This window comes from Talpa europaea, assembly GCF_964194135.1.
Source record: "Talpa europaea genome assembly, chromosome: 1".
Classification (NCBI taxonomy): domain Eukaryota; kingdom Metazoa; phylum Chordata; class Mammalia; order Eulipotyphla; family Talpidae; genus Talpa; species Talpa europaea.
Window position 1 is genome coordinate 987,739 of NC_140073.1, and position 27,226 is coordinate 1,014,964.

General features: G+C 59.1%; 1 protein-coding gene across 3 annotated transcripts in view; it reads left to right on the forward strand.

The window, feature by feature from the left end:
- Positions 1-27,226, forward strand: part of KCNQ1 (potassium voltage-gated channel subfamily Q member 1) — a gene marked incomplete at both ends in the record, with an annotated part of 173,434 nt that overhangs the window by 33,069 nt on the left and 113,139 nt on the right. Inside the window, 6 exons of one of the 3 annotated variants that reach the window (XM_084255204.1) lie at positions 783-879; positions 1,043-1,183; positions 5,594-5,704; positions 5,877-5,972; positions 6,280-6,402; positions 7,097-7,241. In XM_084255204.1, coding sequence (XP_084111330.1) covers positions 783-879; positions 1,043-1,183; positions 5,594-5,704; positions 5,877-5,972; positions 6,280-6,402; positions 7,097-7,241 — 713 coding nt within the window. The remainder of the gene's footprint in view (positions 1-782; positions 880-1,042; positions 1,184-5,593; positions 5,705-5,876; positions 5,973-6,279; positions 6,403-7,096; positions 7,242-27,226) is intronic. The other 2 variants (XM_084255205.1, XM_084255206.1) reach the window with 2 other exon arrangements.

Below are 27,226 nucleotides of genomic sequence, written 5' to 3' on the forward strand. Positions count from 1 at the left end.
GTGTGTGCGCACTGGGCTGCTGAGCCAGGGCCAGGGTGCCGTGGGGGTGAGCCTTGGGACCTGGCCTGGCACCTGGGGAGCTGACCCTGCTCACTGGTAAACTGGCGTGACCCCGGAGTCGTCCTGCAGGTGCTGGCCCAGCCCTGACCTGTGCTTGAGGAGGGGGCTGGGCGGCAGTGTGGGGAGGGGTAGGTTGGAACCCAGGCTTTGAGGGGCTGCGCCGGAGAGGGATGAGCTGGGCGGGGTGCAGGCCAGTCAGGGGCAGGCCTGGGTGGGGTAAAGGTCTGGAGGTGCAGGCCAGTTGGGCGGCAGCCCTGGGCAGGGGGTAGGCCTGGGTCTGGGCAGTCCTGGGGGGCAGGCCTGGGGGTATGGGCAGGTAGGGGGGACAGGCCAGGTGGGCGGCAGGCCTGGGGGGCAGGCCTGGGTGGGCAGGGGAGGGGGCAGGCCGGGTGGGGGAGGAGACCAGCTGGGAGAGGCAGGCCTGGGGGGCAGGCCTGTGCAGGGGAGGGGGACAGGCCAGGGGGCAGGCCTGGGGGGCAGGCCTGTGCGGGGAGGGGGACAGGCCAGGCGGGCAGGCCTGTGCAGGGAGGGGGACAGGCCGGGCGGGGGACAGGCCAGGGGTCAGGCCTGGGGGGCAAGCCTGGGCAAGGGAGGGGGCAGGCTGGATGGGGAGGGCAGGTCAGGGGTCGGGCCTGGGGGCAGGCTGGGCGGGGGATAGGCCTGGGGGCAGGCCTGGGCAAGGGAGGGGGCAGGCCTCGGGGCTCAGCGCTGTCTCCCGCCAGGGGCATCCGCTTCCTGCAGATCCTGAGGATGCTGCACGTGGACCGCCAGGGCGGCACCTGGCGGCTCCTGGGCTCCGTGGTCTTCATCCACCGCCAGGTGGGTGCGGGTGCCCCGGGGTGGGGGTGCAGCACGTGCGGGGTCAGGCTGCCTGTGCTGGGCCGGGACGGCGGCCGGGCACTGCTCCTGGGGAGCCCCGACTCTCGGGAGCCGGGGCGGGGGCCGGGGGCCAGGGCGTGGCCGACCGCCTCCGCTCCCCCAGGAGCTGATCACCACCCTGTACATCGGCTTCCTGGGCCTCATCTTCTCCTCCTACTTCGTGTACCTGGCCGAGAAGGACGCCGTGAACGAGTCGGGCCGCGTGGAGTTCGGCAGCTACGCGGACGCCCTGTGGTGGGGCGTGGTGAGTGCGGGTGGCGGCGGGGCCGGGGCTGGGCTGGCGAGCCCCAGGAGGCACGGTTACGCCCCGGGCTCTGCCGCCACGCTGTGAGGTTCCTCCCTGAGCTGGGCTTTGCCAGGGCCGTGCCCGGCTGGAGCCCCGGCTGCTCGGGCGGTGGGGAGGGCGGGGGCGTGGGGCCTGCCTGGCGGAGGGTCTGCTGGTCCACAGTGTCCCCGCGCCCAGGAGCGGGCAAACAGGACACTGCAGCCTGGGCCGGGTGAAGGCACGGGCTCCGGTGCTGGGGACAGGCCCTGGCTGCGGGCTGGCCGCTGGCCTGCACAGTGGTGACCAGGCTGGGAGATGTGGGGCTGCTCTGGAAAGCGTGGCTCCTCCCGGGCCCCGGGGTGTGCAGGACCCTGGCCGAGGTGGTGGGAGGCTCTGCAGGCCCGTCTTGCCTGCTGCGCGGAGCTGCCCCAGCTGGTCCGGTGGGTCCCAAAGCCCCTCTGTGGCTTCCCGGGCAGCTGTGTGCCCTGACTAGTCGCACCCCCGCCCCAGGAGGCGGGCCCACAGCAGGGGCTCCCAACGCTGGCAGAGTCAGTGTGTTTTCTGGAAGCTTCCAGCATGCCGGGCTGCTTAGGGAAAGCCAGGACACGCTGACCAGGCCCCTGTGGCAGGGGAGGCCTGGTTCTGGCTGCCTCTGCTACCCTCCTCCTGACGGTGTGGTCCCCAACCCCCATGGGCAGGTTCTGGGGGGGCCTTAGCCACGCGGGGCTGGCTGTGGGCTGGGAGGGGTCCTAGTCCTGCGTGGCAGGAAGCGCATGGGTGCTGACGGGCTGGTGACCAGAGTGCCCGCCTGGGCGCTGCCCGGCTGCCTCCCGGCTGGCGGGGTGCTCATGGCTGCTCGGCCCCCGCCACCCCCCCCCCAACCGGGGCCCGCGGCGCTCCCACACCTGTGCAAACATCCGCCCGCCGGCCGGGAACACGGCCCCTTTGTGCCCGACTTGGCACCAGTGCCCCGGCCCTAGCCGTCAGCTGCAGCCCGCCTGGCCACGCGGGACTGGCCGGCCCAGCATTCCCGCCGGGCTCTGCGCCCCAGGGCCGCCAGGGGCCCCCCGCTGCCGGGCTCTGGGGCAAACAGCTTCCATTCATGGCCACGCTGCCCCTGCAGCTGTCAGGGTGGGGCTGTCCGGGGCCTGAGTTATGGGCTGTGCTCCTGGCTCAGCTCGGACAAACAGAGCTCAGAGCAGGCCGGGCGGCCCGACGGGGCTTTGCAGCCAGCTCGCCATTTGCCACTGTGGCTGGGCAGTTGTTTTCTGTCCCTCTCCTCGGCCCTGGCCGGCCCCTCCTCTGTCCGTCCCGCCGGGGTGGGGGGAAGCACCAGCCCCCCGCCTGCCCCCCGGGCAGACACGGGGGGCTGTACGTGCCGGGCTGTGCTGTGTGGGGCCCGTCGGGACCGAGGACTCAAACCAGAACATTCCTGACGTCCACTCTGCGTCGCCGGCCTGGCCCAGACTCCACACACCCCAACCCCGTCAGCACTGGGTGGGGCGGCTGGGAGCCAGGCCCATGTCTTCGAGGTGTGAGGGACGGGCCCGGGCAGGGCCTCGGGGGACGGTGCAGGGTGGCCCAAGTGCAGGCTCAGGCCCTGGCCTGTGGGTCTCAGCCCTGAAGAGCACCCGCCACGCCGGGGGCTCCGGGTGGGCTGGGCCTCCTCTCGGTCTCTTAAGGACACTTGTCCTTGGGCCTGAAGCCCACCCAGGACGTCTCCGCCCAGGCCCCAGCTCACACCACAGAGCCCTGCTTCAGAGGCTGGTATCTGAGGGGCACGGGTTTTGGGGGTCGCCGTGAGCCTGGGGTGTCCTGGGGCGGTCCGAGAGGCCTCCTTCTCCCCCAAGCCTCAGCATCCACACTGTCCGTGAAGGTGCCGGCCCGTGGCTGAGAGCCCACAGGGGCAGGCGCCCCACTCAGGTGTGAGAGCCCTGCTCCCCAGCAGGGCGCCCCATGCCTGGCGGCTGAGGTGTTTGGGAGGATTTAAGACTGTTTTCTTCGCCCTTGGAACAGAACGCGTGTGTTTGTGCCGCAGTGTGAGCAGAGGGGGAGCCGCTCTGCTCAGGGCCCTGGGGCCCTAAGATCGGGCTTGAGGCTGTTTACCCCCCGCGTCTAAATTTAGAATTCCGAGCGAGGCTGGAAGGCTGTGCCTGTAGCTCAGCCGCCATCTAAAACAGTCTGAGTCCCGCTCTCAGCCGGCGATTCCTGGAGGTTCCGGCCTCCGGGGCTGCACCGCATCCTTCAGGGGCCAGGCCAGAGGGGTCTGGGGCTGGGGGTCTGTGTGGACATTTGCCTACTGTCCAGTGGGGCCAGTGTTGTGGCCTCATCTGAACTGGGGAAACCAGGGCCCCACATGCCAGCCCCACCCGGCACTCAGACCCTACCAGTCCCCGGCTCTTCCTTGCCTGGAGTCGTGCGCAAAGCCTGGGTCTGTGCAGCTGAGAACCAGAGGTCTGCAGGGCGCCAGGCCGCCTGCTCCCTGGCCGCATCCACACCATCACCTTCAGGTGTGGGCTGAGAACTGTGGGCTCCTGAAATCCAGCCAGAGCGCCCTCCTCAGGAGGGGCTTTTACAGCAGGGTTTTGCAGTGTGCGTAGGAGTCCACGAGACAGGTCCACCTCCCTGTGCTGATCCTGATGGACTTCTTACGTGGACGGCAGGCACAGTGAGGCTGGAGCACAGCTCTTGTTTCCTCCGTGGCAGAGTTCAGGTTGTGTCAGGGAGCATGAGCCACAGGAGTCTCGGGTGACAGAACTTTTGGGTTGGCCCGGAGGAGAGAAGCCTGCAGGATCAGCCTCAGAACGTGCAGTGGGAGCAAGCGGGAGGGTGGAGAGTGCCCAGGAGCAGAGGGTGGAGCTGGCTGTGCTTGCCCGCTGCACCACTGACCAGCTGGCGGCCCTGGGCAGGTCACCGCCCTGTCCGGGACGTCTGTGGATGGATTCCAGATGAACGCTTACTTCCACAGCCCGCGGGAGGGTCAGTGCAGGAGAACAGAGCTGGGGGCGCCCGTGCCTTTAGGGCCCTCAGCAGCCGCGCTTCCCTTGGCACTTCCCAAAGCCAGACTCCCGGCCTGCGGGCAGTGGTCCTACAAGCGAATTCAGCTAGTGCCGACGGCTGCCGCGGCCCAGTCACAGACCCCTAGTCTGGAGCACGCTGCTCCGGCGCCGGCTCCAGCCTCCAGCACCCTTCTGCGCCGTGGCCCCGTCGCGCCTGTGTTTGGGCCCCACCCCTGTCGCGCCTGTGTTTAGGTGCCTCCTGCTTTGACCCCGCGTCCTCGGAACCAGCAGGGCCAAGCCGGGAAGGGCGCACGGAGGCAGGTGGCCTCGTGAAGTGCCGTGCAGACTGGGGTCAGCTCTTTGGGCCAGGCCAGGCGGTGGCTGCATGGGCCTCAGCTTCCCATCTGTAAGTGGGGAGCCAGGGGGTTGCCCCGGGGCTCAGGCCGAGGGAGCTGACCCCGGGGAGCGGGGCTGTTTTGTTCCCTCTGCAAGATCGTGGTTTCTTGTCGGCCGCCTGGCAGGAGTGTCCTGGCTGTCCCTGCGAAGGTCGCCACCCCCTTCCTCTGATGGGTGGCCACAAGTCTCCAGAGGGGCCGGACTGTGAGGGAGGCTGCAGGCTGACCACGTCCCCAGGAGAGCTGGGGCCCCCGCAGAGACCTGCCTCAGAGAGCAGAGTGAGGTGGCGGCTTCCCACCTCTCAGGCCATGCGTGTGCGTGCGTGTGGGGCGTGGTGTGTGCAGGTGCCTGGCGTGTGGACACGTGTGTGCGCGTCAGGGGCGCCACAGCTCCGCTGCACCCCGGGGGCAGTGGACACCCGCTCCTCCGTCCCCACGCGTCCCTGCCCGGTATTCGCGGCCTGGCTGGGGCGTGGGGTCTGGCTCGAGCCTCCGCGCCAGCCCCGCGCCAGGCTCCGGGGGCCATTCCCGAGCTGCTTATGCCTGTGAGTTTGGGGAAAGCCGACAGCTCGTGGGGCAGCGGGAGCGGCGGGCCACCATGCAGACCCGTGCGGGCTCGGCCGCCTGGGAGCAGGGCCTCAGGCAGCCTCGCGCCCCAGCCCACCGCACGCCCCAGACGGCGGCCCCCCCGAGAAGTCGCATCTGGTTTCCAGAAGAAAGGGCCGATGGACCACCTGGGGGGAGGGGGCGTCAGGACGAGCGCATGTCCACCCGGCTCTCGTCAAGGACCCCGGCCAGGAGCTCCCGCCTCCCGGGGGAGCGCGCCCTCGGTGGCCGGCGGCAGGCCTGGGGGGGCAGGCGCCAGACTGGCCTGGCCGTGGTGCGCCCTGGCCACGTCCCCTGCGTGCCATCTGGGGCTCCTGGCCCCGCTCCCCAGGGCCGTGGCTGAGGCAGGGGCGGGTTCGGCCAGCTGACCGCGTCCCTCTGCCTCGCAGGTCACGGTCACCACCATCGGCTACGGGGACAAGGTGCCCCAGACGTGGGTGGGCAAGACCATCGCTTCCTGCTTCTCGGTCTTCGCCATCTCCTTCTTCGCGCTCCCCGCGGTAGGTGCCTGCGCCGCTGCCCCCGCCCCCTGGGCCTCTGCGCGCCGGGCATCGGGCGGGCAGGCGGAGCCGCAGCTGCTACTACTGACCGTGGGCCGCCCGCCCCCACCCCCCGCCTGCGTCCTCCCCGGCCGGCCGGCGTGGACGTAAGCCCTGGTCTCGCGCCCTCCAGGGCATCCTGGGCTCCGGCTTCGCCCTGAAGGTCCAGCAGAAGCAGCGACAGAAGCACTTCAACCGGCAGATCCCGGCCGCGGCCTCGCTCATCCAGGTGATGGGATGGCGCCCCCGACCCGGTCACCCGCCTTCCGCAGGGCGGACCCTCCTGCCCACCGCAGCCAGCCCCAGGCCCCCGTGCAGGGGAGGGAGGCCCTGGGGCAGCAGGCGGCCGAGCCCTGGCCTGCTCTGGCCTGCGACCCCCGGCGCCCGGGGCACCATGGGCCCTTGAACACGAGTGGGGACGCAGACACAGCCGCGCGGAGGGCGGGGGAGGGGCCGGGCCTGCCTGGGCGGGGGCGCTGCGAGCTGGGTGGCCACAGCTGTCCGGGCGGCCACGGCTCACCCCCCTGTGGTTCCAGACGGCGTGGAGGTGCTACGCAGCCGAAAACTCCGACTCCTGCACCTGGAAGGTCTATGTCCGGAGGTCCCTGCGCAGCCACGCCCTGCTGTCCCCCAGTCCCAAGCCCAGGAAGTCCGTCATGGTAAGCAGGGCCGCCTGGCGGCGCGGGGCGGGGGCCCGGGCCCAGCAGCAATGCCCTGCGTTTCAGCTCATGCGACCCACATCGGGGCACGGGCGGGGCCCCATCCCAGCTTGGGGCCATGGAAGGAGCCCTCCCCGCCCGTCAGAGAGGCCGTCCAGACGCAGGCCAGGGTGGGCCAGGCTGGTCGGCGGAGCGGCCCTTGGGAAGGCCTTGGTGTTGGGCCTCGGTGCCTGGCTCGGCCAGCCAGGGGAGGGTGGGGCTGGGGCCCAGCGCAGGGTCTCGAGATCCGTGTTAGAGGAGTGGGCAGGCCCAGACCAAGGTGGGGCAGGCCGGGGGCCCCACCCGTCCCAGTTTCCAGCCGTCTCTGGGGCCTTGGGCCGCAGCCTCCGACGGAACATTCTGGATCCAGCTCGGCCTGCTCCCTTGCATCCTCTAGGTCACCCCCTTGCCGGCCCGGCCCTGCTGCCCCCCCGCCCCGGGTTCCTGCCCGCTGGTCTCGCATGTTGGTCCGTGTGCTAGTTTCCACGCCCCCAGCTGCGAAGGGTCCAGGACCCCGGGCGCCCCACGCTGTGCAGCCTGCCCTGCCTGCCCAGGCCCCCGCGTCGCTGCCCAGGGCGCGGGTGCTGGGGGTGTCCTGGGCCAGCAGAGGCCCTGCGGGGGAGCTGGGACCGCCAATTTATCCTCTGGATTTTAGGTGAAGAAAAAAAAGTTCAAGCTGGACAAGGACAACGGGGTGAGTCCCGGGGAGAAGACCCTCGCGATCCCGCACATCACGTGCGACCCCGCCTCGGAGGACCGGCGGCCCTTCCACCTCTCCGTGGACAGCTGCGACAGTCCTGGTGAGTGGCCGCTCGGGCGCCGGGGCTCCGGGCCGAGGCTCTCAAGGTGGGGAGTGGGCAGTGCTGGGAGAGGCCCCCCACCGGCCCTGCGCAGCACCCTGTGGGTCCTGCCTTGTCAGCTGCCCCGCACTTCCTTGCTGGCTGAGGACAGCGGACACTGACCTCCACCGTGGGTCAGCTGGGCCTCTGCCCCTCCGTGTGGGTTTAGTGTCCTTCCTCCCGAGCCGGCGCTCTGGCAGCGAAGGCCGTGGAAGTGCCCGCGTCCCTCCGTCTGAGGGCTTTGCCTCTGCTGGGCCGACGGTCTGATTGGGACAGTTGCGATGGGGCTTCCTCGGCCGTGCGGTGGTCGCCGGCCCCTGGCCCCAGCAGGACTGCCGTGCGCCCCTCCCCCTCCGCGGGCTTGGACGACAGTGACGAGGGGGGACTGTCTTATCTCCCTGCTGACAGTCATGGGGCTTCCTGAATCTGAGGGTTCCTGTCTTTCATCGCGTGGGGGAAATCAGCCTGAGCTGCGGTGCCCCCGGATTTTGGAAAGGATCGCATGGAATCTGTATGTTGCTTTTGGAGGGGCAGCCGTTTTGACGCTATTAATTCTCCCAACCTGTGAACAAGGGCTATCTTGTCATCTCCTTGTGTCTTGTTCTTTATATTTTCATAGTGTCTAATGTTCGATTGTATAGGTCTTTCATCTCCTTTGCTAAGTTTATTCCAAGCTATTTAATTTTTATGCAATTATGAAAGGAATTCTTCTCAATCATAATTTGCATGTCGGGATGTAGCCGATTACTGTGTGTTAATTCTGTGACCTGCCCCTTTACCGGACTCACTTAATGTTTCTAAGAGATTGTTGGGGGGTGTTTTGGTTGTTCTGTATGTGTTACATTGCCTGCAGACAGTAGTGATTTCACGTCTTCTTTTCCAACCGGGATTCCTTTTATTTCTTGCTGTCGTGTAACTGGTCTGGCTAAGACTGCTCCTAACCAAATTACACAGGAGCAGTGCCTGTGCGCACCCCTGCCTTCTTCCCGATCTTAACAGGAAAACTTGCCGTTTTCACCACCTGCCGTTGTTATGCTGAGGCGTCGTGTGCCTAGAGCCATTCGTGGGGAGTTTTCGTCATAAATGAGTGCTGTGTCTTGTCGAATGCTTCCTCTCGTCCATCGATACGAACGCGGCGCTTGTCCTTTCGCTGCCGCAGTGCGTGAGGTTAATGGAGTTGCATCTGTGGTTGAACATAGCACCCCGTACCCCGGAGTGAATCCCACGTCGTCGTGGCACACGAGACTGTCAATGTGTTGCTGAATGTGGTTGGCGAGTATTTTGTTGAGAGCTTTTGTGTTTGTGTTCATCGGAGATATCGTCTGTGCTTTCTGTGTGTGAGTGATCTCCCTTTTCTGTTTTGGCGAGAGGGTGATATTGGCCTCATAAATCACGCTAGTGTGTGTTTCCTCTTCTTTGAAGGTTTGGTGGAATTCCCTTCTAAAGCCATCTGGTCCTGGACTTTTGGTTTGGGGGAGATTTTTTTATTACTGTTCCAATTTCCATAATTGTTATCTGTTTATACCTTCCCAGGTCAGCCATGGTGAACTGTACAGCTCCCAAATTGATCAATTTCTTCAAGATTTTCAAATCTATCCACATCCCGTTGTTCATAGTGGCCTCTTCATGATCCTTCATATTTCTTTTTTTTTTAATTTTATTTTCTATATTCCCCATATAATTACAACCCCCTTATTTTGACCCCAAGCCCTCCTTTCCCTGCCCCCCACCCACCATAGACTGTCTCTGGTTCATAGTTGATTGTCGATTTTGATATTTTCTTTCTTATAGTTGTTCTTTTACCTGGTCCCTTATTTAGGTTTTCTAGATTCCTGCTAGGAGTGAGACCATCCGGTATTTTTCTTTTTCTTTTTGGCTTATTTCGCTGAGCATGATCCCTTCCAGCGCCATCCATGTTGCTGCAAACTGCATGTGTTTATCTTTTTTGAATGCTGAGTAATATTCCATGGTGTATATGGACCCCATCTTCTTGATCCAGTCATCTATTTTTGGGCATTTGGGTTGATTCCAAAGCTTAGCTATTGTAAACAGTGCTGCTAGAAACATAGGGGTGCAGGTGCTCTTTGGAATTGATGTTTCTGTGTCCTTTGGGTAAATACCTAGGAGTGGAATTGCTGGATCCTATGGAAGCTCTATGTTTAGTAGGTCCAGAAATCTCCACACAGCTCTCCACAGTGGTTGGACCAGTTTGCACTCCCACCAGCAGTGCACAAGAGTTCCTTTTTCTCCACACCCTCGCCAACATTTGTTGTTGCTAGTTTTTTTAATATGTGCCATTCTCACTGGTGTAAGGTGGCATCTCATGGTAGTTTTGATTTGCATTTCCCTGATGACAAGTGATGTTGAACATTTTTTCATATGTCTGTTGGCCATTTGCATTTCCTCTTCAGAGAAGTTTCTTTTTAGCTCTTCTGCCCATTTTTTGACTGGGTTATTTTCTTTGTTGTTGTTGAGTCTCGTCAGCTCTTTGCAGATTTTTGTGATCCGTCCTTTATCATTAGTGTTGGGTGCAAAAATGTTCTCCCAGTCGGTGGGGTGTCTCTTTGTTTTGGTTATTGTCTCTTTTGCTGTGCAGAAGCTCTTTAATTTGATGTAGTCCCAGCTGTTGATCTTTGCCTTCACTATCACTGCTTTGGGTGATGTGTCTGTAAAGATGTCTTTGATGTGCAAATCACGTAGTGTTTCGCCTGTATTTCCTTCTATATATTTTATGGTTTCAGGTCTCATGTCTAGTTCTTTAATCCATTTTGAGTTGATTTGTGTGTATGGTGTGAGGTAGTGGTCAAGCTTCATTCTTTTGCATGCAGCGACCCAGTTTTCCCAGCACCATTTATTGAACAAACGTTCTTTGCTCCAATGCATAGTCTTTGCTCCTTTGTCAAAGATTAGTTGACCATAAATCTGTGGGTTTATTTCTGGATTTTCTATTCGATTCCATTGGTCTGTATGTCTGTTCTTGTTCCAATACCATGCAGTTTTGATGATTATGGCTTTGTAGTATAGGTTGAAGTCTGGGAGTGTGATGCCTCCATTCCCTTCTTTTTGTTTCAGGAGAGCTTTGGCTATTCGGGGTTTTTTGTGATTCCATATGAATTTCATCAATAATTGTTCTATTTCTTTGAAGAATGACATTGAAATTTTGATTGGAATAGTCTTGAATCTGTATATTGCTTTTGGAAGGATGGCCATTTTAATAATGTTTATTCTTCCAATCCATGAGCAGGGGATGTCTTTCCATTTCTTTGTGTCTTCTTCTATTTCTTTTAACAGTGTTTTATAGTTTTCTTTGTATAGGTCCTTTACCTCTTTTGTTAGATTTATTCCCAAGTATTTGATTTTTTTTGTTTCAATAATAAAAGGGATGGTTTTTTTGATTTCTCCTTCAGATTTATTGTTGGTGTAGAGGAAGGCTACTGACTTTTGCATGTTGATTTTGTATCCTGCCACTTTACTGAACTGATTGATTAGTTGAATTAGTTTTTCTGTGGAGTTTTTGGGGTTCTCTATGTATATTATCAGATCCTTTGTATTTCTGTGGTATCTGTTGTGATTTATCCTCCTTCTTTTTTTTTTTAAGATTTATTTATTTATATAAGAACCGGAATACAGGGCAGATGCGTGGGAGGATGAGAGGTTTCACCAGAGACAGAGTGGGGAACAGAACAGGCAGACTGATGAAATACACCGCTGAGGGGAGCAGCGGGCGAGACAGGAGAGGTCTGCTGCATCATGTGGGTATCTAGCCAGCCGGCCGGGATTGAACCCGCACTGCAGAGGCTGCAGACATCTTCACAGCGCGGTGCTCAACCACCTGTGCCACCAGGGAGGCCCTCCTCCTTCATTTCTAACTATATTTACAGAAGTTTTGCTTCTTCTTTCTTTGTGAACCTAAAGTTTTGTCCATTTTGTTTACCTTTTTCAGGGGACTGACTCTTGACCTCGCGGATCTTTTATATTGTCTTTCAGTTTCTATTCTATTATTTCCATTTTATTTTTCATCACATCCTTTCTCCTACTAAATTTTGGCTGTTTGTTCTTATCCTGTAGATTGCTCTGGCTGCAAACCATCTCTTGTCTCCTGACATAGGCCTGGGGTACGGCTACATCCCTCTGAGGGCTGCTCTGGGCACCCCAAGTTCCACTCGCCCGTGTCTCCATTTTCCTTCATCACCTGGTGTTTGTAAGGCCCTGCTTTGGCCTCCTCACTGACCTGGCGACTGCTGAGATGCTTGTTGTTCGAGCTCCACGTTTGGGTTTTTTTTTCGGTTTTATGGTTGATTTCTTGTTTTATAGCAGCATGATCAGAAAGGATCCTCGGTATGATTTCAGTCGTCATCGGCTTATTGACCTTGATTTCTAGCTCAACAAGTGGTGTCTCCTGGGAGCATACCATGAGCATTGAGAAAAGTGCAAGTTTAGGGGTGTGTGAGCCCCACCGATCCAGCTTGTCAACTTGTCGTTCCCCTGTTCATTCTGTCTTGGGGTGACAGAATGGCTTATGTGGGGTGTCAGGTTGCCTGCGATGGCTGTGTCGTTACTGTCTCTCTTTAGTCCTACGAGTAGCTGCTTTATGTGTTTTGACGCTGTCATTTGGTGCATATGTTAATAAGTGTTACCTCTTCTTGTGTGAAGTCCCTAGTCTTTATATAATGTCCACCTCTGTCTCATTGTCTTTTGTAAGTGGAAATCTACTTTTTAATTTAAGAATAGCTGCATTTGCCTTTTGTCCCCTCTAACATTTGCTTGCAGAATTATCATCCAAATTTCTACTCCCAGCTGTGTCTTTAGAGCCAAACTGAGTTTCCTGTAGAAAACAAAATGTGGGATTTTGTTTTCTGATGCATCAAGCCACCCTCTACCTCTTAATTGGTCAGTTGAAGCCACCCACTTCAATGTCGTTATTGAAAGGATAGTATTTATTGTCCTTTTTGTTATTTTCATAGATTTTCGTGTTTTTGTCTTATCCCCTTGTGCTCTGACAGCTTCCTTTTGCATGCTATACTGTGCGTGGGCTCCTTTGCAGGGGGGGAAGTGTCTCTGGTATGGACTTTTGCCTTGAGATCACCCCGAGGATTGTGTGTCCAGTTCCTGCCTGTGTCTAACTGGACGGATTGACCCCAACCCCACGGTCGGCGTTCTGCCTTCCCTCCTCTGCGCTGTGAGTCCTGGGTGGCTCGCTGCTTCTAGATAGGGTTTATTGTGTAAAGTCCCTTTAGTATTTCTTGCAGGGTCCGTTTAGCTGTGATGAATTCTTTTAATTTTTGCTTGCCTGTGAAGCTCTTCATCCCTTCTGTGTTGTGAATGATAGTCAGAAAAGCAAGACGAGGACGCCCTCGGGCTTGGAGCCCCTCGCTTCAGGCCTGCACGTGTACTTTGCTGCACGTTTTCAACCGAGAAACCACAGCTGCCTGTGCAGGGGCCCGCGCTGGAGCTGGCTTTTCTCTGGCTGCGGGCGTACTCGTCCCTTAACAATACTTTCTAGCAGTTTAATTACAGTATGTCTTGGGGTGTGCCTTTGGATTTATTTTGTCTGGAATTCTTTGGGCCTCTTGGATCAAGACAGCAGCTTCCTGTCCCCAGTTGGGCAGATCCTCGGCAGTTACTCTTCGGCTGAGTCTTCCGCCCCTTTGTCTCATCTCCTTCGGGACCCTCCGCTGCGGACGGGCTGCTCTCAGCTTCTCGGAGAGGCTCTCAGCTCCTTTTGCTCTTAACTCTTTCTCGCCTCCGCGGGTCTGTTTCCCTCTGCTCAAGCTCACTGATTCCACCAGCGTCCTGTCTTGCCCGTGGCTGAGCCCCTCCTGGATTTTGCAGTGCAGCCCTAAGTTCCTTAAGCTCCTTCTCCATCCTTGGGGTCGTTCTCATCTCGTTGGATCGTTTTTTCTTTTGTCAAAAAAGAGTCAGCCCCAGGAGGGGGCAAGTGTGCAAGTGCCCCAGGGCTCAGGCGCGTCAGCTGAGAGGGGGTCTGCAGCCAGCCCCGCTCCGCCAGCTCCCCCGCGGGGCTTCCCCTGCAGTTTCGGGCTGACCCCGACGCCTCAGCTGTGGCCATGCCCCATGCTACACCGCGGTCCCCAGGGGTGCGCCCGGAGCGGGGTGGCCTGGTTGCTGCAGTTTGCATGGCGGAGGGCTGAGCCCAGCTGTCCTCGCGAGTCGGCGAGGGGTGTGTGCTCCGGGCCCGAGCTCTCCCTGCCCCTCTACCCCGTCTCAGCGCTGTGGCCCTGAGGGGCTGCTGTCAGGGCAGGGCTGTGGCCAAGGCTGCTCCCAATGGCTCATTCCACAGTGTTAAGCCCCCCACCCCGAGTCCCCCATCATGCACCACAGGATCCACTGTTGCTGGAAACTCGCTTTGCTTCCGGTCAACTTTCTGAAAACTTCCCTTGAACCACCTGCCCCGAAGTACACGCACTTTCATGTCTCTCTGATAATCTCCAGGGTGGATTCATTGCTAGGGATGCGGTAACAAGTCTAGAAGCCAAGTGGCTGAAGCCGAAACGATTTGGGTCCTGCAGGCTGGAAGTGTGAGATCGGGGGTCAGCAGGCTGGGGCCTCCCGGGCTCCCCTTGGCTGGCCTGCACTGCCCTCCCCCGGCCCCTCGCAGCAGGCCTCTGGCATCCCTGCGTCTCCTCCGAATGTCCTCCCGTAAGGACACCAGCCCTGGGCGAGGGGCCGCCCCAACGGCCTTATCGAAACACAGTCGCTTCTTCAAAGGCCGTAACTTCAAACACAGAAACAGCCGTGTTCCGAGCCGTGGGGCCGCGGGCTTCCACGGGGGAGTTTGGGGCACGGTCTGTGTCAGAGGAGCGGGCGCTCCTGGCTCACCCCAGTAGCCCGTGCCCCTCGAGGCTAAGCTGCCTGGCCTCCCCGCGCGGGACCCCCTTCCTGCAGCCCGGTGGGGCGAGGCTGCTCCCTGAGCCACCACAGGCCTGGGGGGGCGGCTCGATCTTTGTCACAGGGCGGTCGAGAGCATGGTGCCCCCGGCCCCCAGCACCAGCAGCCTCATTAGCGTGGCGGTAACCACCACGCACCTCCTGGGGCAACAACGTCGGCCCTCGAGAAGGGCCCCAAACTGACGCTCGGGAGGACTGTTTTTCTGGCCACGTGCTCGGAGACCCTTGTTGGCTACAGAAAATTTCAAGTATAAGGAGGAGGCGACCCAGCAGAGCCTGGCCTCATTGCTGGCCGATGGGCGCCAGCCCGGCCCGCACCCTGGGTGCTTCCCAGCCCCGGCGGCCGTGCTCCTAGCAGCCCTCGGCCCCAGAACATTGCTGCATTTCCTAAAAATAGAGAAGCTCCCTTTTAAAGCTTTAGCATGATTATGTAACTAAACACTGATCCAACCCTTTACCTAATCCACCATCTGCTGTCCTGTCCTGCCAGTGGACGTGGCCGCGGCCTCTCGGCATCCCCCTCCAGCGCGGATTCAGTCCAGGGCCAGCCCCGCCTCCCACCGCGGGCCCCCTGCAGTCTGCGGGAAGCCCCCCCGCTGCCCAGCACGGGTGCCTGGACTCTTCACCTTCGGTCTCAGACGGTCCATGCCGGCTGGGGGGGCCTGGCCCTGCCTGGTGACACGCTCACGCGTCTGGAAGGACTGGTCTCTCTCTAATTGGAGGGGGCTCACCCATGTGCCCGCGTGGCCCAGAGCTCAGCCCTGCTGCTGGGGTCCTGCAGAGCCAGGCCCGGCGGGGTGCTCGTGCCGCGGGCCTGTCCTCCTAGGCTTCTGGGCACACAGAGCTGAGGATGCATGTGTGTGTATGTGCGCGTGGACGCACATGCACCGACGCACGGGCGCGCGGTCTGCACCAAGGGGTCTGGGGTGCTTTGTGACTCTGCCTGCTCCAGACGAAGGGCATGCAGCGTGGTCACGTGACGGTTACTAACTGGGCGCCTTTCAGTGCCTCAGCGTGGTTTCAGAACACCCTCGGTGAGGCGCGATTGACACCCCCAGATTCCTGCATTTTCAGTGTCGACTGGGTCAGCTCCCGACTGCCACGGCCACCACAGCCGGGGACTAGAAGGCCCCGCCCACCCCGGCCACTTGCCGCTCGGGGCCCAGCCACGGCAACGTCTCCGCCCACCTGACGGCCCGTGGCCCGTGGCCCGTGGCGAGGCCGGGTCTGCCGCTGCTTCCCGCGCATGTGTTTTGAGCAGCATCCACCTTGTAGCACCCAGAGCGTCCCCTGCCTCGTCGCTGCAGAGCCCGGCACGGCTGGGCGAGAACACGCTTTGCTGCCCTCTGCCAGCCGCGGGGCCTGCGGCTTCCGCCCCGGCTGTGGGGATCTGCCCCCGACACGCCCGGGCTGGGGGCCGCGCCCCTGCTGGCTCCGTGCGCCACCCTTGGAGGCACTGCCAGGCACGTGACTGGGGAGAAGGGAGGACCCCGCTGTGGGGCCCTCCCCCGTCGGGTCCACCTCCTGCCCCGCACAGGGCTGCGCTTTCCGCCCGCCCCTGGGCATCGGCTTGGGCCTCGGCCCGGCCTCTCCTCCCACCCACTGGGCTACGGCGGGCGACAGGCTGTCCTGCCGAGCCGCGCGGACATGTGCCCCGTGCAGACGTGTGTCCGATCAACCGCTTCCCCCCGCCTTTTTGCCACCCGGTAATCCTGATTGTTCCTGTTTGTTCCCAGGCCCGGGCTGCAGGGGAGAGAGTCAGCGGACTGTCTTCGTGGCCAGCGTGTAACGCGCGCCGGCGCTTTTCCTGTGCGTCTCCCCGCGGAGGTCTGGCACCTCAGTCTTGACCCGCTTGGAATTTATCTTTGAATGTGGGTTTGTGAGGGATCCAGCTACTCCCCGGGGCATGCCTGAGCCGTTTCCCCGGCACCCTTCGGGAGAGACACTGTCCTTCCCCATTTGGGGGCCATCGGTGCTTGGTCACCCTTTAGGTGCTGGTGTCCCCGGGCTTATGTCCGACAGCACATTGTTTGGAGTGTGTTGCTCCACCGTGGGGCTTGAGTCAGGTAACGGGGTGCTGCGTTTCCCTCCTTCCTTCTCGCGGCTGCATTTGCAAGTCGAGGACTTTTGTGGTTCCATGTAAATTTCATTATTTTTTGTATCTTGGAAAAATATTGCTGGTATTTTGACGGGGACTTTGTCATGTCGGGCAGGACAGCCATTCCGGTCACAGCCGGCCTCCCCGCCCGCGAGCATGGGGGTCCGCAGGACAGCCATTCCGGTCACAGCCGGCCTCCCCGCCCGCGAGCATGGGGGTCCTTCCTGCCCGTCAGGCCACCGTCAGAGTCCCTCGGTGCCTCCTTGCAGTCCTCATTGTACAGGGCTTTTACCTCCTTTGTGGATTCTGAGGTATTTGATTCTTTTTCGAAGCAGTTACGAATAGGGGCATTGTCTGAATTTCTTCAGCTTCTCGTTTGTTGTCTGTGTGTAAGAAGGTTGTGGATTTTGTATGTTGATTTTGTGGCCTCGCACTTTGCTGTATTCATTTGTCTCTAACAACTTTTTGATGGTGGCCTTGAGATCTTCTGTGTATGATCTGGAAACTACAGAACATAGAATCACCATCTGCAAATAGCGATAGCTTCACCTCTTTCTTTCTGACTTGCATCCCCGTCATTTCTCGTGTTTGTGTGATAGCTCTGGCCAGAACCTCGACCTGAGCTGACGTGCTGACCACAGGCACCCTCGTCTTGTTTCCCGCCGTAGGGGACGGCCGTGCGCCTTTCTGCAGCGGGTATTCTACTGGCTGTCGGGTGGCGCCCTTTATTATGTTGAGGAAGGTTCGTTTTCCCACCTGGTCTAGAGTTTCCTCATAAACGGGTGTGTCATAAATGTATGTCATAAATGCTTTCTCTGCACCGATTGATATTATATAATCTTTATCTTTAGGTCTGTTGCTGTGATTGACGTCTTCTTAATTGATTGATGTGTATGAAACCGTCCTTGCATCTCTGAAGTAAATCCCCTTGATCGTGCTGTATCACCCTCGGGGCGTCCTGTTCAGGGCAGTTCGCTGGTGTTTTGTTGTAAGTTTTTGGTCCACGTTCACCAGGGACGTCGGTCTGCAGTGTCCTGTGCTGTCTCTGGCGTCCGCGTTAGGGTGAGGTTGGCATCGTGAAGCGTAGGAGGGAGCAGCCCTCTTGTATTTTTAAAGACAGTGTGAGCAAGGCGAGCATTAGTTCTTTAAAATTTTGATAAAATTCATCTGGTTTGATAAAAGCCATCTGGTTCTGGGCTTTTGTTTTGGGGAGGAATTCTTGCTGCGGTTTCAATTTCCGCCCTTGTGATCAGTTTGTCCAACTCATTTGTTGCTTTCTGGGGTCATTTTGTTGACTGCGTTGGCCTGGAAATTCATCTATTTCTTTAACATTATGGAATTTATTGGCATGTAGTTGTTCACAGGATCTCCTCTGCGTTCCTGCATGTCTGTTATTCCTCCTCATTCATTCGGATTCAATTTATTGTTTTTCCCCCTTTTTTAAAAGCTTCGCCAGAGGTTTATCTTCTCAAAGAACTGGCTCATTTTCAGTGATTTTTAATGTAGCCTGTCAATGTCTAGCTCGCTTACTTCTGCTGATTTTCATTTCCGTCCTTGTGCTGACCTTGGATCTTGTTCGATCCTCTTCTTCAAGATGCTTTAGGTGTGACAGTAAATTGTTTACTTGGGGTCTTTCTGGCTTCTTCGAGGAGGCCTGCTCTGCAGCCGTCTTCTCCCTCGACTGCTTTCGCGGGGCCCACAGGGTCTGTCGCTGGCGTCATCGTTTCTCTTCACCTCAAGGTGCTTTCTAAATTCGGCCTTGAGTTCCTCTTCCGCCCCGTGGCTGTTCAGCAGCACGTTGTTCATTCTCCAGCTATTCATACTTTTCCTGGTTTTTTCCTTATAGTTGATTTTTAATTTTATTGCATTATAGAGAAAATATTAGGCATAATTTCCATCTCTGTGGCTTTATCGACCATAGACCGTGCCCCAGCACATGTTCTGCTCCGTGTGCGCCTGAGGACGTGTGTCTGAGCAGTTTGGGGTACAGGGCCCTGTAGCTGCCCGTCCGCCCTGCCTGGTGACGCTCCCCATCTGCGGCTGCTGTTTCCCTAGTTATGCCCTCTCTTGGTGTGCCCTGGTCTCCCCGTTGTTGTGAGTGGGGGGGCTGTCACCCCCCCCCGGGATTGCCGTGGCTACCAGGACCCCACTTGCACTCTGATGTCGTCCGAGGCTCCTCAGCACGCGTCGCTCGGTGCCTCTAAGAAGCGCTGTTCTTGTTGTTAGACCTTCGTTAGAGTGTCAGGTCTGTTTCGAGCTTTTACTACCTTTCTGACCTGGCGGCCCCCCTCATCGGCTATGCCCGCGGCCGACCTGGGTTTTGCCTGCGGGCCGCCTTGCAGCCCGAGGACGGGGTGCTTGTCTCTGTGGGGAGCTGGGCCCCCGCGGCAGCAGCCCCCCGGGCTCTGCTATGAAATCCACTCGGCGACTCTGCGGCTTCTGACCGGTGGGTTCAGGCCGCTCGTGTTTGGGGCGGTTCCCGGGACTGAGCGCACGTCGCCATTTTGTTGTTGTTTGACTGTGGACTGGGTTTGCGTCTCTATTTTTGCAGGGCTTCCTGTCACGTTTCGTTCAAGCTCCGTTTCTGCTGTTTTATGGGGCACGGCCATTATTTCTTGTGTGAGGCGTCTGCGGAGGCCAGCAGAGGATGGCCTCTGGGTGACCCCTGGGCTGCCCGGCCCTGCCTTGCTCTGGGGGCCACACTGACCCTCCCCCTCATCCCCCAGGGTCGGGGACGCAGGCGTCTGCTCTCCAGGCCCCTGTTCTGTGGCTTTGCAGTAACCCCCTAGGATTTCGTCCCGTGCGACTTGCTGCTGGCAAATTCTTTTACTTTTTGCTTTTCACTGAAGCTCTTTACTCTCCCCTGTCCTGAATCCCGCTGTGTCAGGGGCCGGGGCCGGCCTTTCTCTTTGAGTGTCTTATCTCAATAGCCCTTCCAGGCCCTTCGAGCCTGGACTGTTTCTACCGAGGAGCCGGCTGGCCAGAGCACCCCAAGCCCCCCACTTTCCCTGCTGGTTTTCACATCCTGCCCTTGTCCTCGCTCTTCAGCCGCTTTGTTATAATGCGTTGGGTGTGTCTGTCTGGGTTTATTTGGTTTGGAGCTGCACGGGCCTCTTGGACACAGCATCTGATCCGCTTCCCAGGTTCAGATGGTTTTCCGTGATGGCTTCTCCGAGTGAATTCTCTGTACCTTCCTCTTCTCCTGCCGGGGCCCTGGTGCAGATGCTGTTCCTGTCAGCCGCTCCGGCTCCTACACTGTGTTGTCTTGTTTTTTCTCTACATTGTTCTACTGTGTTCCCCGGCAGGCTTTCGTGCTCACGACCCTCCGGGCTCTGGGGCCTGCCCCCGCCTGCCATTGTGTCTGCAGAGTCAGCTACAGTGTTTCTTAGCTCCGCTATTTCTAATCTAGCTGCTCATATTTCCCTTATCTTATCCTGTTGTTGTTTTATATCCTCTGCTGTTCCTTGCATTCCAAGCGCTGCCAGCGCCCCGGCCCCTGGCGCCCACCACGCCCCACGGCTCCGGCTCCGCAGAGTCGGGGCCTCCCCAGGGGCCCCGCTCTGGCTTCGTGATGTTTCTCCCGTCGCCTTGTTTTTAACTTTTTATGGGTTTAGGTAGGGGTGGACTTTCAACAGAGGCTTGACTTTGCCTCTGTTGAAGGCCTCTGAGGACGAGTGCCCGCGGGGGCAGCGCTGTGCAAGAGGCCGGGCAGGGCACGCCCGGTGCCCGAGTTCCAGTTTGATCCTGGGTTTCTTTGTTTTGTTTCTGCCCTGAGGAGGGCGGCGAGGGGGCGGGCGTTTGGAATCCTAGGCCCGGGTTTCCAGCAGTAGCCGCTGTAAGGAGGTGCAGGTGTGCTGAGGAACAGGCCGCAGCCGTTGTGTCAGAGCCTCAGGCCGAGGCCCCGGGCCCTCCTGGGCCCACCCGCAGCTCCCCAACGACGGCCTCCGTCCTGGGTGCCCTGGGTGCCGCCCGCACACCCCCCTACTCAGCGTAGTGCGGGGACCCTCGCGGCGTGCCAGGCAGGGGGGCTCGTCCCGGGTCCCCCGCATCCCCCTGCAGGCTGGCGACTCTCCCCACAGCTTGCTCCCCGTTTGCACATCCTGTGAGTGAAACGTCTGTTCATGTCATCTGTCCTTTTTCCAATGGACTGTGTTTGACTGTTTTAGGTCTCTGTGTATTCCAGGCGCGCCTTCGGTCAGACGTGTGGCTTGCAAGAATGTCCCGCCACTGCGAAGCTTTCCTCCCACCCTCACTGGGTCCTTCCCAGAGCAGAAGTCTCTCTCCCAGCAAAGCCCAGCATAGCCCCGTGTGGGTACACGTTAGGTGTCAGGCCTAAGGACGCCTGCCTGGCCCGACCCTACCTGTGTCCTCCTGTGCTTGTTTGTGATGACAGTTTTATTAAGTCACCATTCCCGGAGGCGACAGCGCTGAGGCTGACCCCTCAGCCACCGGTGGGGCTGACCCGGTTCTGCACCGCCCCATCTGCCCCCGCCGTGTGCGCACCGTCTGAATCCTCTACCCCGTTCCTTTTCAAGAGCGGTCGAGACTGGCTGTCCTCGGTCACTTGAAAGTGACGGGGAATTGGAGAGTCAGCCTGTCAAGGAAGCCGGCGGGGCTCCGGGGAAGAAGCGTGTGTTCTGTTCACACACCAGTCCGGGGAGAACCGCCATCTTGGACCGTTGTCTTCCAACCCACGGATGCGGGGTGTCTTTTATTAACTTGATCTTCTTCTCTTTCCGTGATGTTTGTGATTTTCAGAGTGCAGATTTCACATTTCTGGTGTTATGTTTACTTCCGAGTATTTTTTTAACCATAAAATGGCGTTGACCATGTGATCACCTTTAAGTGCCCAGGTGTGGCCTTAAGCACCCCCACCTGGGCCTCGTTCCTGCTTCTCTGCTCTGGGGGAGGTTTCTTCGCCTCCTGGCCTGGCGGTTGGCGTGTGTAGAGACACGGTGGCCTCTGCTCACTGGCCTGATAGCCTGCCATTGCCGAGCTCGCTTACAGTCCTTGTTTCTTTTATCCTTGCCTGGAGCTGGTCTGCGGAGGAAGGGCTAGTGGAGCCAGACAAGGGGGTCTTGAGGTTAGAATTTTTTCCTACAGGCAGCAGGTGGGGGAACCTGCCCCGAAGCCGTCAGCCCTCCACGCCAACAGGCACCACCTGGGCCTTGAGCTGCGGCGTGGGCCCGCTTGCCTGGGCGGCGCTAACCAGCTCCAGCCGCCTCCCTGCTCGCATCGCCTCTGAACACAAGCTTTGCTCGGGTCTTTCCAAACGGGGCCGTCTCCTCGATGGCTCACCTAAGGGCCCTGGCCAGGCTCCAGCTCGGCGCTGAGTAGCCGTGGTGAGCGGTCACCTCCGTATTGCTCCTGATCTGCTCACTCGTCTTTGACCACGGAGCAGGGGTCAGCTGTGGCTACTGGCCAGGCGGCTGCACCCTGCTGAGGAGGCGCCTGCTCCTCCCAACTGGCGCCATTTGCATGTGGACGGCAGGTGAATCCTATGGAACGCGCCCGCGGATCTCGCGGAGCACTGGGGCGCTCGGCCCCCGGGGTTTGGCCGCCTGCCTCCTCGGCTCGGCCCGCCAGAGCGCCCGCAGCCATGTCAGTGTCGGCGCCACCCCGACCTTGCGGGAGTGTCCGGCCGCCGCTCGGGAAGCGTCTTCGTACGAACCACTGGAGGAGCTGCCCAGGCTTGCGTGGCGCGTCCAGGTACGCGGCCCCGGAACTCAACTCTCGGCCGCAGGTCCCGCTTCCCGGGCTGGTGGCGTTCACGCTGCGGGCCGTCCGCTCCCCTGAGCCCCCTCCATCCCGGGGGCTCGTGTTTGCGTCCCGTTCGCCCCAACCCCGCCAGCGACTACTTCAGCTCTGCCCTTGAGAGGCCGAGACGGGAAGTGGGCGAGTGCGCGGGGTGTGCCGCCGCCTGACGTGACACCTGCGGCCCCCCCTTGCTCCCCGTGGCTTCACGTTGCAGCCGCTGCTGTTTCCCGTGCTCAGGGCGGTGTGTGAGAACCAGCCTCCGTCGGGTCGTGTCAGTGCATCGGCAGCTTCTCTGCGGCGCGGGCTGGCACACGAGGCCTTGCTTGGTACAGGCAGGCCTGGTTCCTCCCAAGAGCTAGAGTGTGGGGCACGGGCCCCTGCCCCAGGGGGCCCTCTGCACCCTTTATTTTTGCTTTATCGCGTGGGAGTTCGGTTGGCTCTTGGGGCCACTTGCTTTCTGCCCGGAAAACTCCTCTCAGGAGCTCTGACAGGGGTGTGTGCTGACAGGGACCCGAGGGCGTTTATGTGGGAACGCCTGGTGTGGCCTTCTTCCCGAGAGACGTCCTTCTGGCCGTAAGATCCTTCATTCATCGTCTTCTCTGATGCTTGGGGGTTACCCCGCTGCTTCCTGTGACACGGTTGGTGTTGATTTTGTGGACGACCCTCCTCGCTGCTCCTGACCTTCTCCTTGTCTTTGGCACTTGCCGCGCTTGGCATGATGCCCCCAGCGGCGGGTCACTTTCCCTCTCTGCTGTCGCTGCCTTTCTCGGCGGGGTCGTGGCGCCGCCTGTGACGTCGGGGTTTGTCGGCTAACAGCGAGCGGACGTCCCCGTGTCGCTCCCCTGGCCGAGGACAGCTTTCGGCTGTCGTGTTACGTCTGTTAGGTGCAGGGTGGGTGGTTTTTGAAAATGACTCTCATCAAATTGAGGGCGTTTCCTTTTATTCTTGAGGGTTTTATCATGAAACCTTCAAGTGCATTTGTCAAATGCATGTGTGGATCACTTGATGTGATTCCGTGGCTTTTATTATCTACGTATCAACATGGGGCATTGTATTGAGTGATGTGAGTACGGAGCCAGTTTTGCACCCCTAGAGTGAGCCCCGGTGGTGAGCACTTGCCATGTCCCCTAGACAGCCCAATTCTTTCAGCTAATATTTTCAAAGCCATTTTTTTTTTGCATGTTTATTCATGGGGGATGCTGGCTGGTTTGGGGGTACTGTCTTTGGCTTTGTCGTTAGGGAAAGTCCTTTGCGAGCTGTGCTTAGCAGCGAAGGCTTCCTCTCCTGCTTCTTGGGAGTGACTTGTTCTGCGAACGTCAGACTCAGCAGTGAGGGCATCGGGGCAGGGAGGCTGTTTCTTGGGAGTCTTCAAGTACCAAGTGGCTCCCTGACAGCAGAGGCCTGGAGGGCCCTTGCAGCCTGTGCTGCCTGCAGGTGGACTCACCTCCTTCCGGCTACCAGGCTTGTTGGTGGCGCTGGCGTGCCCCCGCCGCCCGGACACATCCGAGGTGCCACTAGCTCTGTGCCTGGGTATCGGTCGGTGATTTAGATACTGCACGGTCAGAGTGCTGCGTGGTCCTTCCTGCCAGGCCTGGAGGTCTCTGTGCGTTGCAGTGCACTGGGCCCTGGCACGGCCAGCATAGCTGGTGGGGCACCCACGGATCCCCAGGTTCCTCTGCTCACGTGGCCATCGGTGGGGGTGCTCCCACCCGCATCAGAGCTGTGGTTGGCCACTAACAATTTTTAATTGCAAACAAGGCTGTGCTGGATACTCTCACACGTATTTTTTGGTGCATGCTGGAGGGGTGTCCCGATGGCCAATTCCCGGGCCACTAGGCAGTGTGGTGAAGCAGCCCCAACCCCCTGGCAGCAGCCCCAAGCCCCCCGGCAGCAGCCCCGCCGGCACCGGGGGGCCCCATACTGCCTCGCCGGAAGAGCAAGTGATAAAGATTTTGCATTCTTGTTGATCTGATAGGTTAAAAATGGCCTCTCGATATAGCTCTCGCTTACATATATCTTTCCACGAGTGACCCTGCAACCTTCAGCTCAGCTATTTTTGTACACCATTTCCTGGCCTGTGCGCCTCACGTTCCGCCTGTTTCCCATGGCCATCCTGCTCCTTTGCTCCCTCGATTTTAAAAGGTTTTGTGTTTTACATCCATGAGGCTTCTGCCGGGATACCCACTGTCAAGGCCCCTTCCGCGTTATTCCTCCTCACGTTTTGCTTGAGGAGCTTTTCTAGGAGAAGGGTTCAGTGTCTTCGCGCTGGGGTGTCCTGAGTTCGGTTTGTGTCGGAGTCTCGCCCGTTGGCGTCTGGGGGTGTTCTATCCAGGAAGGACCCGTCCGGCCTGCATGGGGGTAACGAGGACACCGATGAGTGCTTGGTGGTCGCCATGTTGCTTCTTAAAGCCATTGACGTGGCGGCGTCTTTAGGGTTTGGCATCAGCATCTGTGATGGACAGTGGTCCTTGGCTTCCTTTCGTGCTGTTGTTCTGTCCCGTTTGCTGTCAGTGCCACCTACGATCGCTTACAAAGCATGTCTGGAAAGTCGCCTTCGGTGTCTTTGCTCTGGACCAGCCCGTCGAGGGTCAGGGCTGCAGTCTGCAGGGTTCTGGGGGAGCCCCTGGCAGGGAGCTTGCATCCAGGGCCGCTCCTTGGTGGCTTTTCCTACATGCTATGGAAATTCGTGCAATTAAGCTTCCGTTTCTGAGATACATTTTACATAAACTGTATTTTGCAAAGCAGTTATCGCTTCATCTGGGGCTTGCAGGTGCTGTGCGTGACAGAATGCGGCGTGGGACCGTCACAGCCCCTCCGCCGTGCATTCTCTGTCACCCTGCGACTCCCGTGCTTTCTCTTTTCTCCTTAATTAAATTGGACTGAGTATTTGGTTTGATTCTCTCCGAATATGCAGGATACTTCTTTGATCCATTTGATGTGTCTCGCCGTTCTGCCTCGTAATGTCTCCTCTTATCACTCTTATTTCCTCCCATGACTTCTTTAGATTTGTGCTTTGCCTGGCTTGTATATTTTCAGGTTGACCGACCTATTTAAAGCTTTACCTGTGTGCTCAGAGGGATCCTTCACTCCGCGGCGCCCCTGAAGTTGGCCGCCTGGGCCCCAGGGCACACGTACCTCTGAGCTTCTTGGCCTCTGGGCCTGTCGGGGGCAGGTGGGGGCGCAGGCCTCCTCTTCCTGGCGCCTTCATGTCTCCGTGCCTCTCCAGCAGCTGGTTCACACTCCAGACCCGCCGTGAAATGTGGCCTTTAGTCGTGCACAGCGTCACCGTCTGTTCCACGGCGGCTTCTCCCACACCGGCGCCCATTTTCCTCGCAGCAGAATCCTAGCCCGGCCCCTTGGCGCTCGCGGTTGCCCGGGCACCTTCACTTCCTAGTTCCCAGGCATCTCAGCCACTAACCCGCAGGCGTCTGGTCATGTTCATCGTGTGGACACGCTTCCCTTCAAGGGGCATGTTTTTTGCTCATGTCCTAGTCACATCATTGTTGTCTTCGGTCTTGCTGCTGCCTGTTACTGTCCTAGTGGTTTTGTCTCCGTAGTTTGTGGGTGCGCTTGGTTTCCTCATGACACATGGTGCGTATGAATGTTTACACGTCTCACTAGTGGTTTCCTTTTCACTCTTGTCGTGGTTTAATGCCCCTGGGCTTGCCACGAGGCGGCCAGGTTGGATTTCCATGGTACCACGGGGGTCCTTTCTAGGAAAGAGGAGATCGTGTTGTAGTTGCGGGCATTTTCTTAGCTGCAGGCTTAAAGATCGTCTCTCTCTCTCTCTGGCCTTTATTTTCTCCTTTGGGGACTTGTCCCGGGGCCCCTGGGCCATCCTCACTTCATCGAGCCAGTCTTTGTCTCTGTTATCTTGTTTCATGCTTTTGTGTTTCTCTCATTAGCTCACGCATCTGTGGTCACATCTCCCCATTTCCGTCTGTGTCCCAGTGTTTTATTTGGCTCAGGGTTTTCACACCCCAATTGTCCCTCGAGGCTGTTTGCGTCAGTCTGTGCTGCTGATAGTCAGTCTCCCGTTTTGTGGTTGGTTTGTGGGGGAGGGTCTCATTACCAGAGATGTTTACATCCTCGGTTTTCATCTTTGTGGTGGCGTTGGGGCGTGGCCTGCTCCTGCAGCCCGTCAGGCTCCAGCTGCGAATGCCCCTGGGCCAGGTCTGCCCTTTGCAGGCAGTTTCTTTGCAATGCCAGGGGCGAGGGCGAGGGCATCCTTGTGTGTTTCCTTCTTCGCCAGAGCTCAAGGAGATAAACCCACGTCACCAAGCTGAGCCACCCCCCAGGCCCTTCACCCCCCTGGGGCCTTGGCCGCAGCCTCTGACGTGCCTTCTTCGTCCTGCTTCATGTTCTGGAGTGTGCTGGGGTGTGTGTCCTCTTTTAACGAGGTGATTTCACGCGACAAGACCAAGCTGTTCTGAAGCCAGCACCTCAGGGCCTTGAGTGTGTCTGCACCGCTGCCCGCCACACGCACGTTCAACAGTCGGCTCCAAGTCCACGATCGCGTTTTCTGACAGCGTTTTGGTTTTAACTTTTATATTTAGGTTTTGGATCCATCTTGAGGTCATTTTTGCACGTGGTGGAGCGGGACCGGCCCTCCCTCTCTGCCTGCCGCCGTCTGCTTGCTTCAGCCTGTGACGGACTGGGGTGGCCCCGCTGCAGGCCTGCTGGGCGCTGTGCGAGCCGCGGCTGCTCCCGTCTCATTGGCGTCACCGCCGCAGCTCTGCGCGAGCCTCCACCAGGGGCGCGGGCGTCTTCCGACCTGCGCTGTGTCAGCATCACTGTAGCCATTCGAGGCCCGTGGCGCTTCCCAAGTACTTTCCGCATCAGCTTCTCCATTTCTGCACACGAGGCCGCCTGAACCGGGTCACGGCGGCTCACGTGACGGCACCAAGTCTCCCGGCCGAGCGCGCACAGGCGCCCTCCGTCTGTCTGCGTTTTCATTTCTTCCAGCAGTTTCGTGGGTTTGGGCCCAGGCGTCCTTGGCCCCCTGGGCACCCCTGCTCCGGGGTCCTTTGGTCTTGAATGGAGTGGTAAAGGCTCTTCCTCTTCAGCGTGCTTGTTGCTCTTATCTAGACCCACAAGTGGTTTTTGCCTGTTGGCCAGATACCCGCAGCTTTGTAAAGCCGTTAGATCGTGGAGGGCTTGCTTGTCTTTCTTTCTTTTCCCACTTT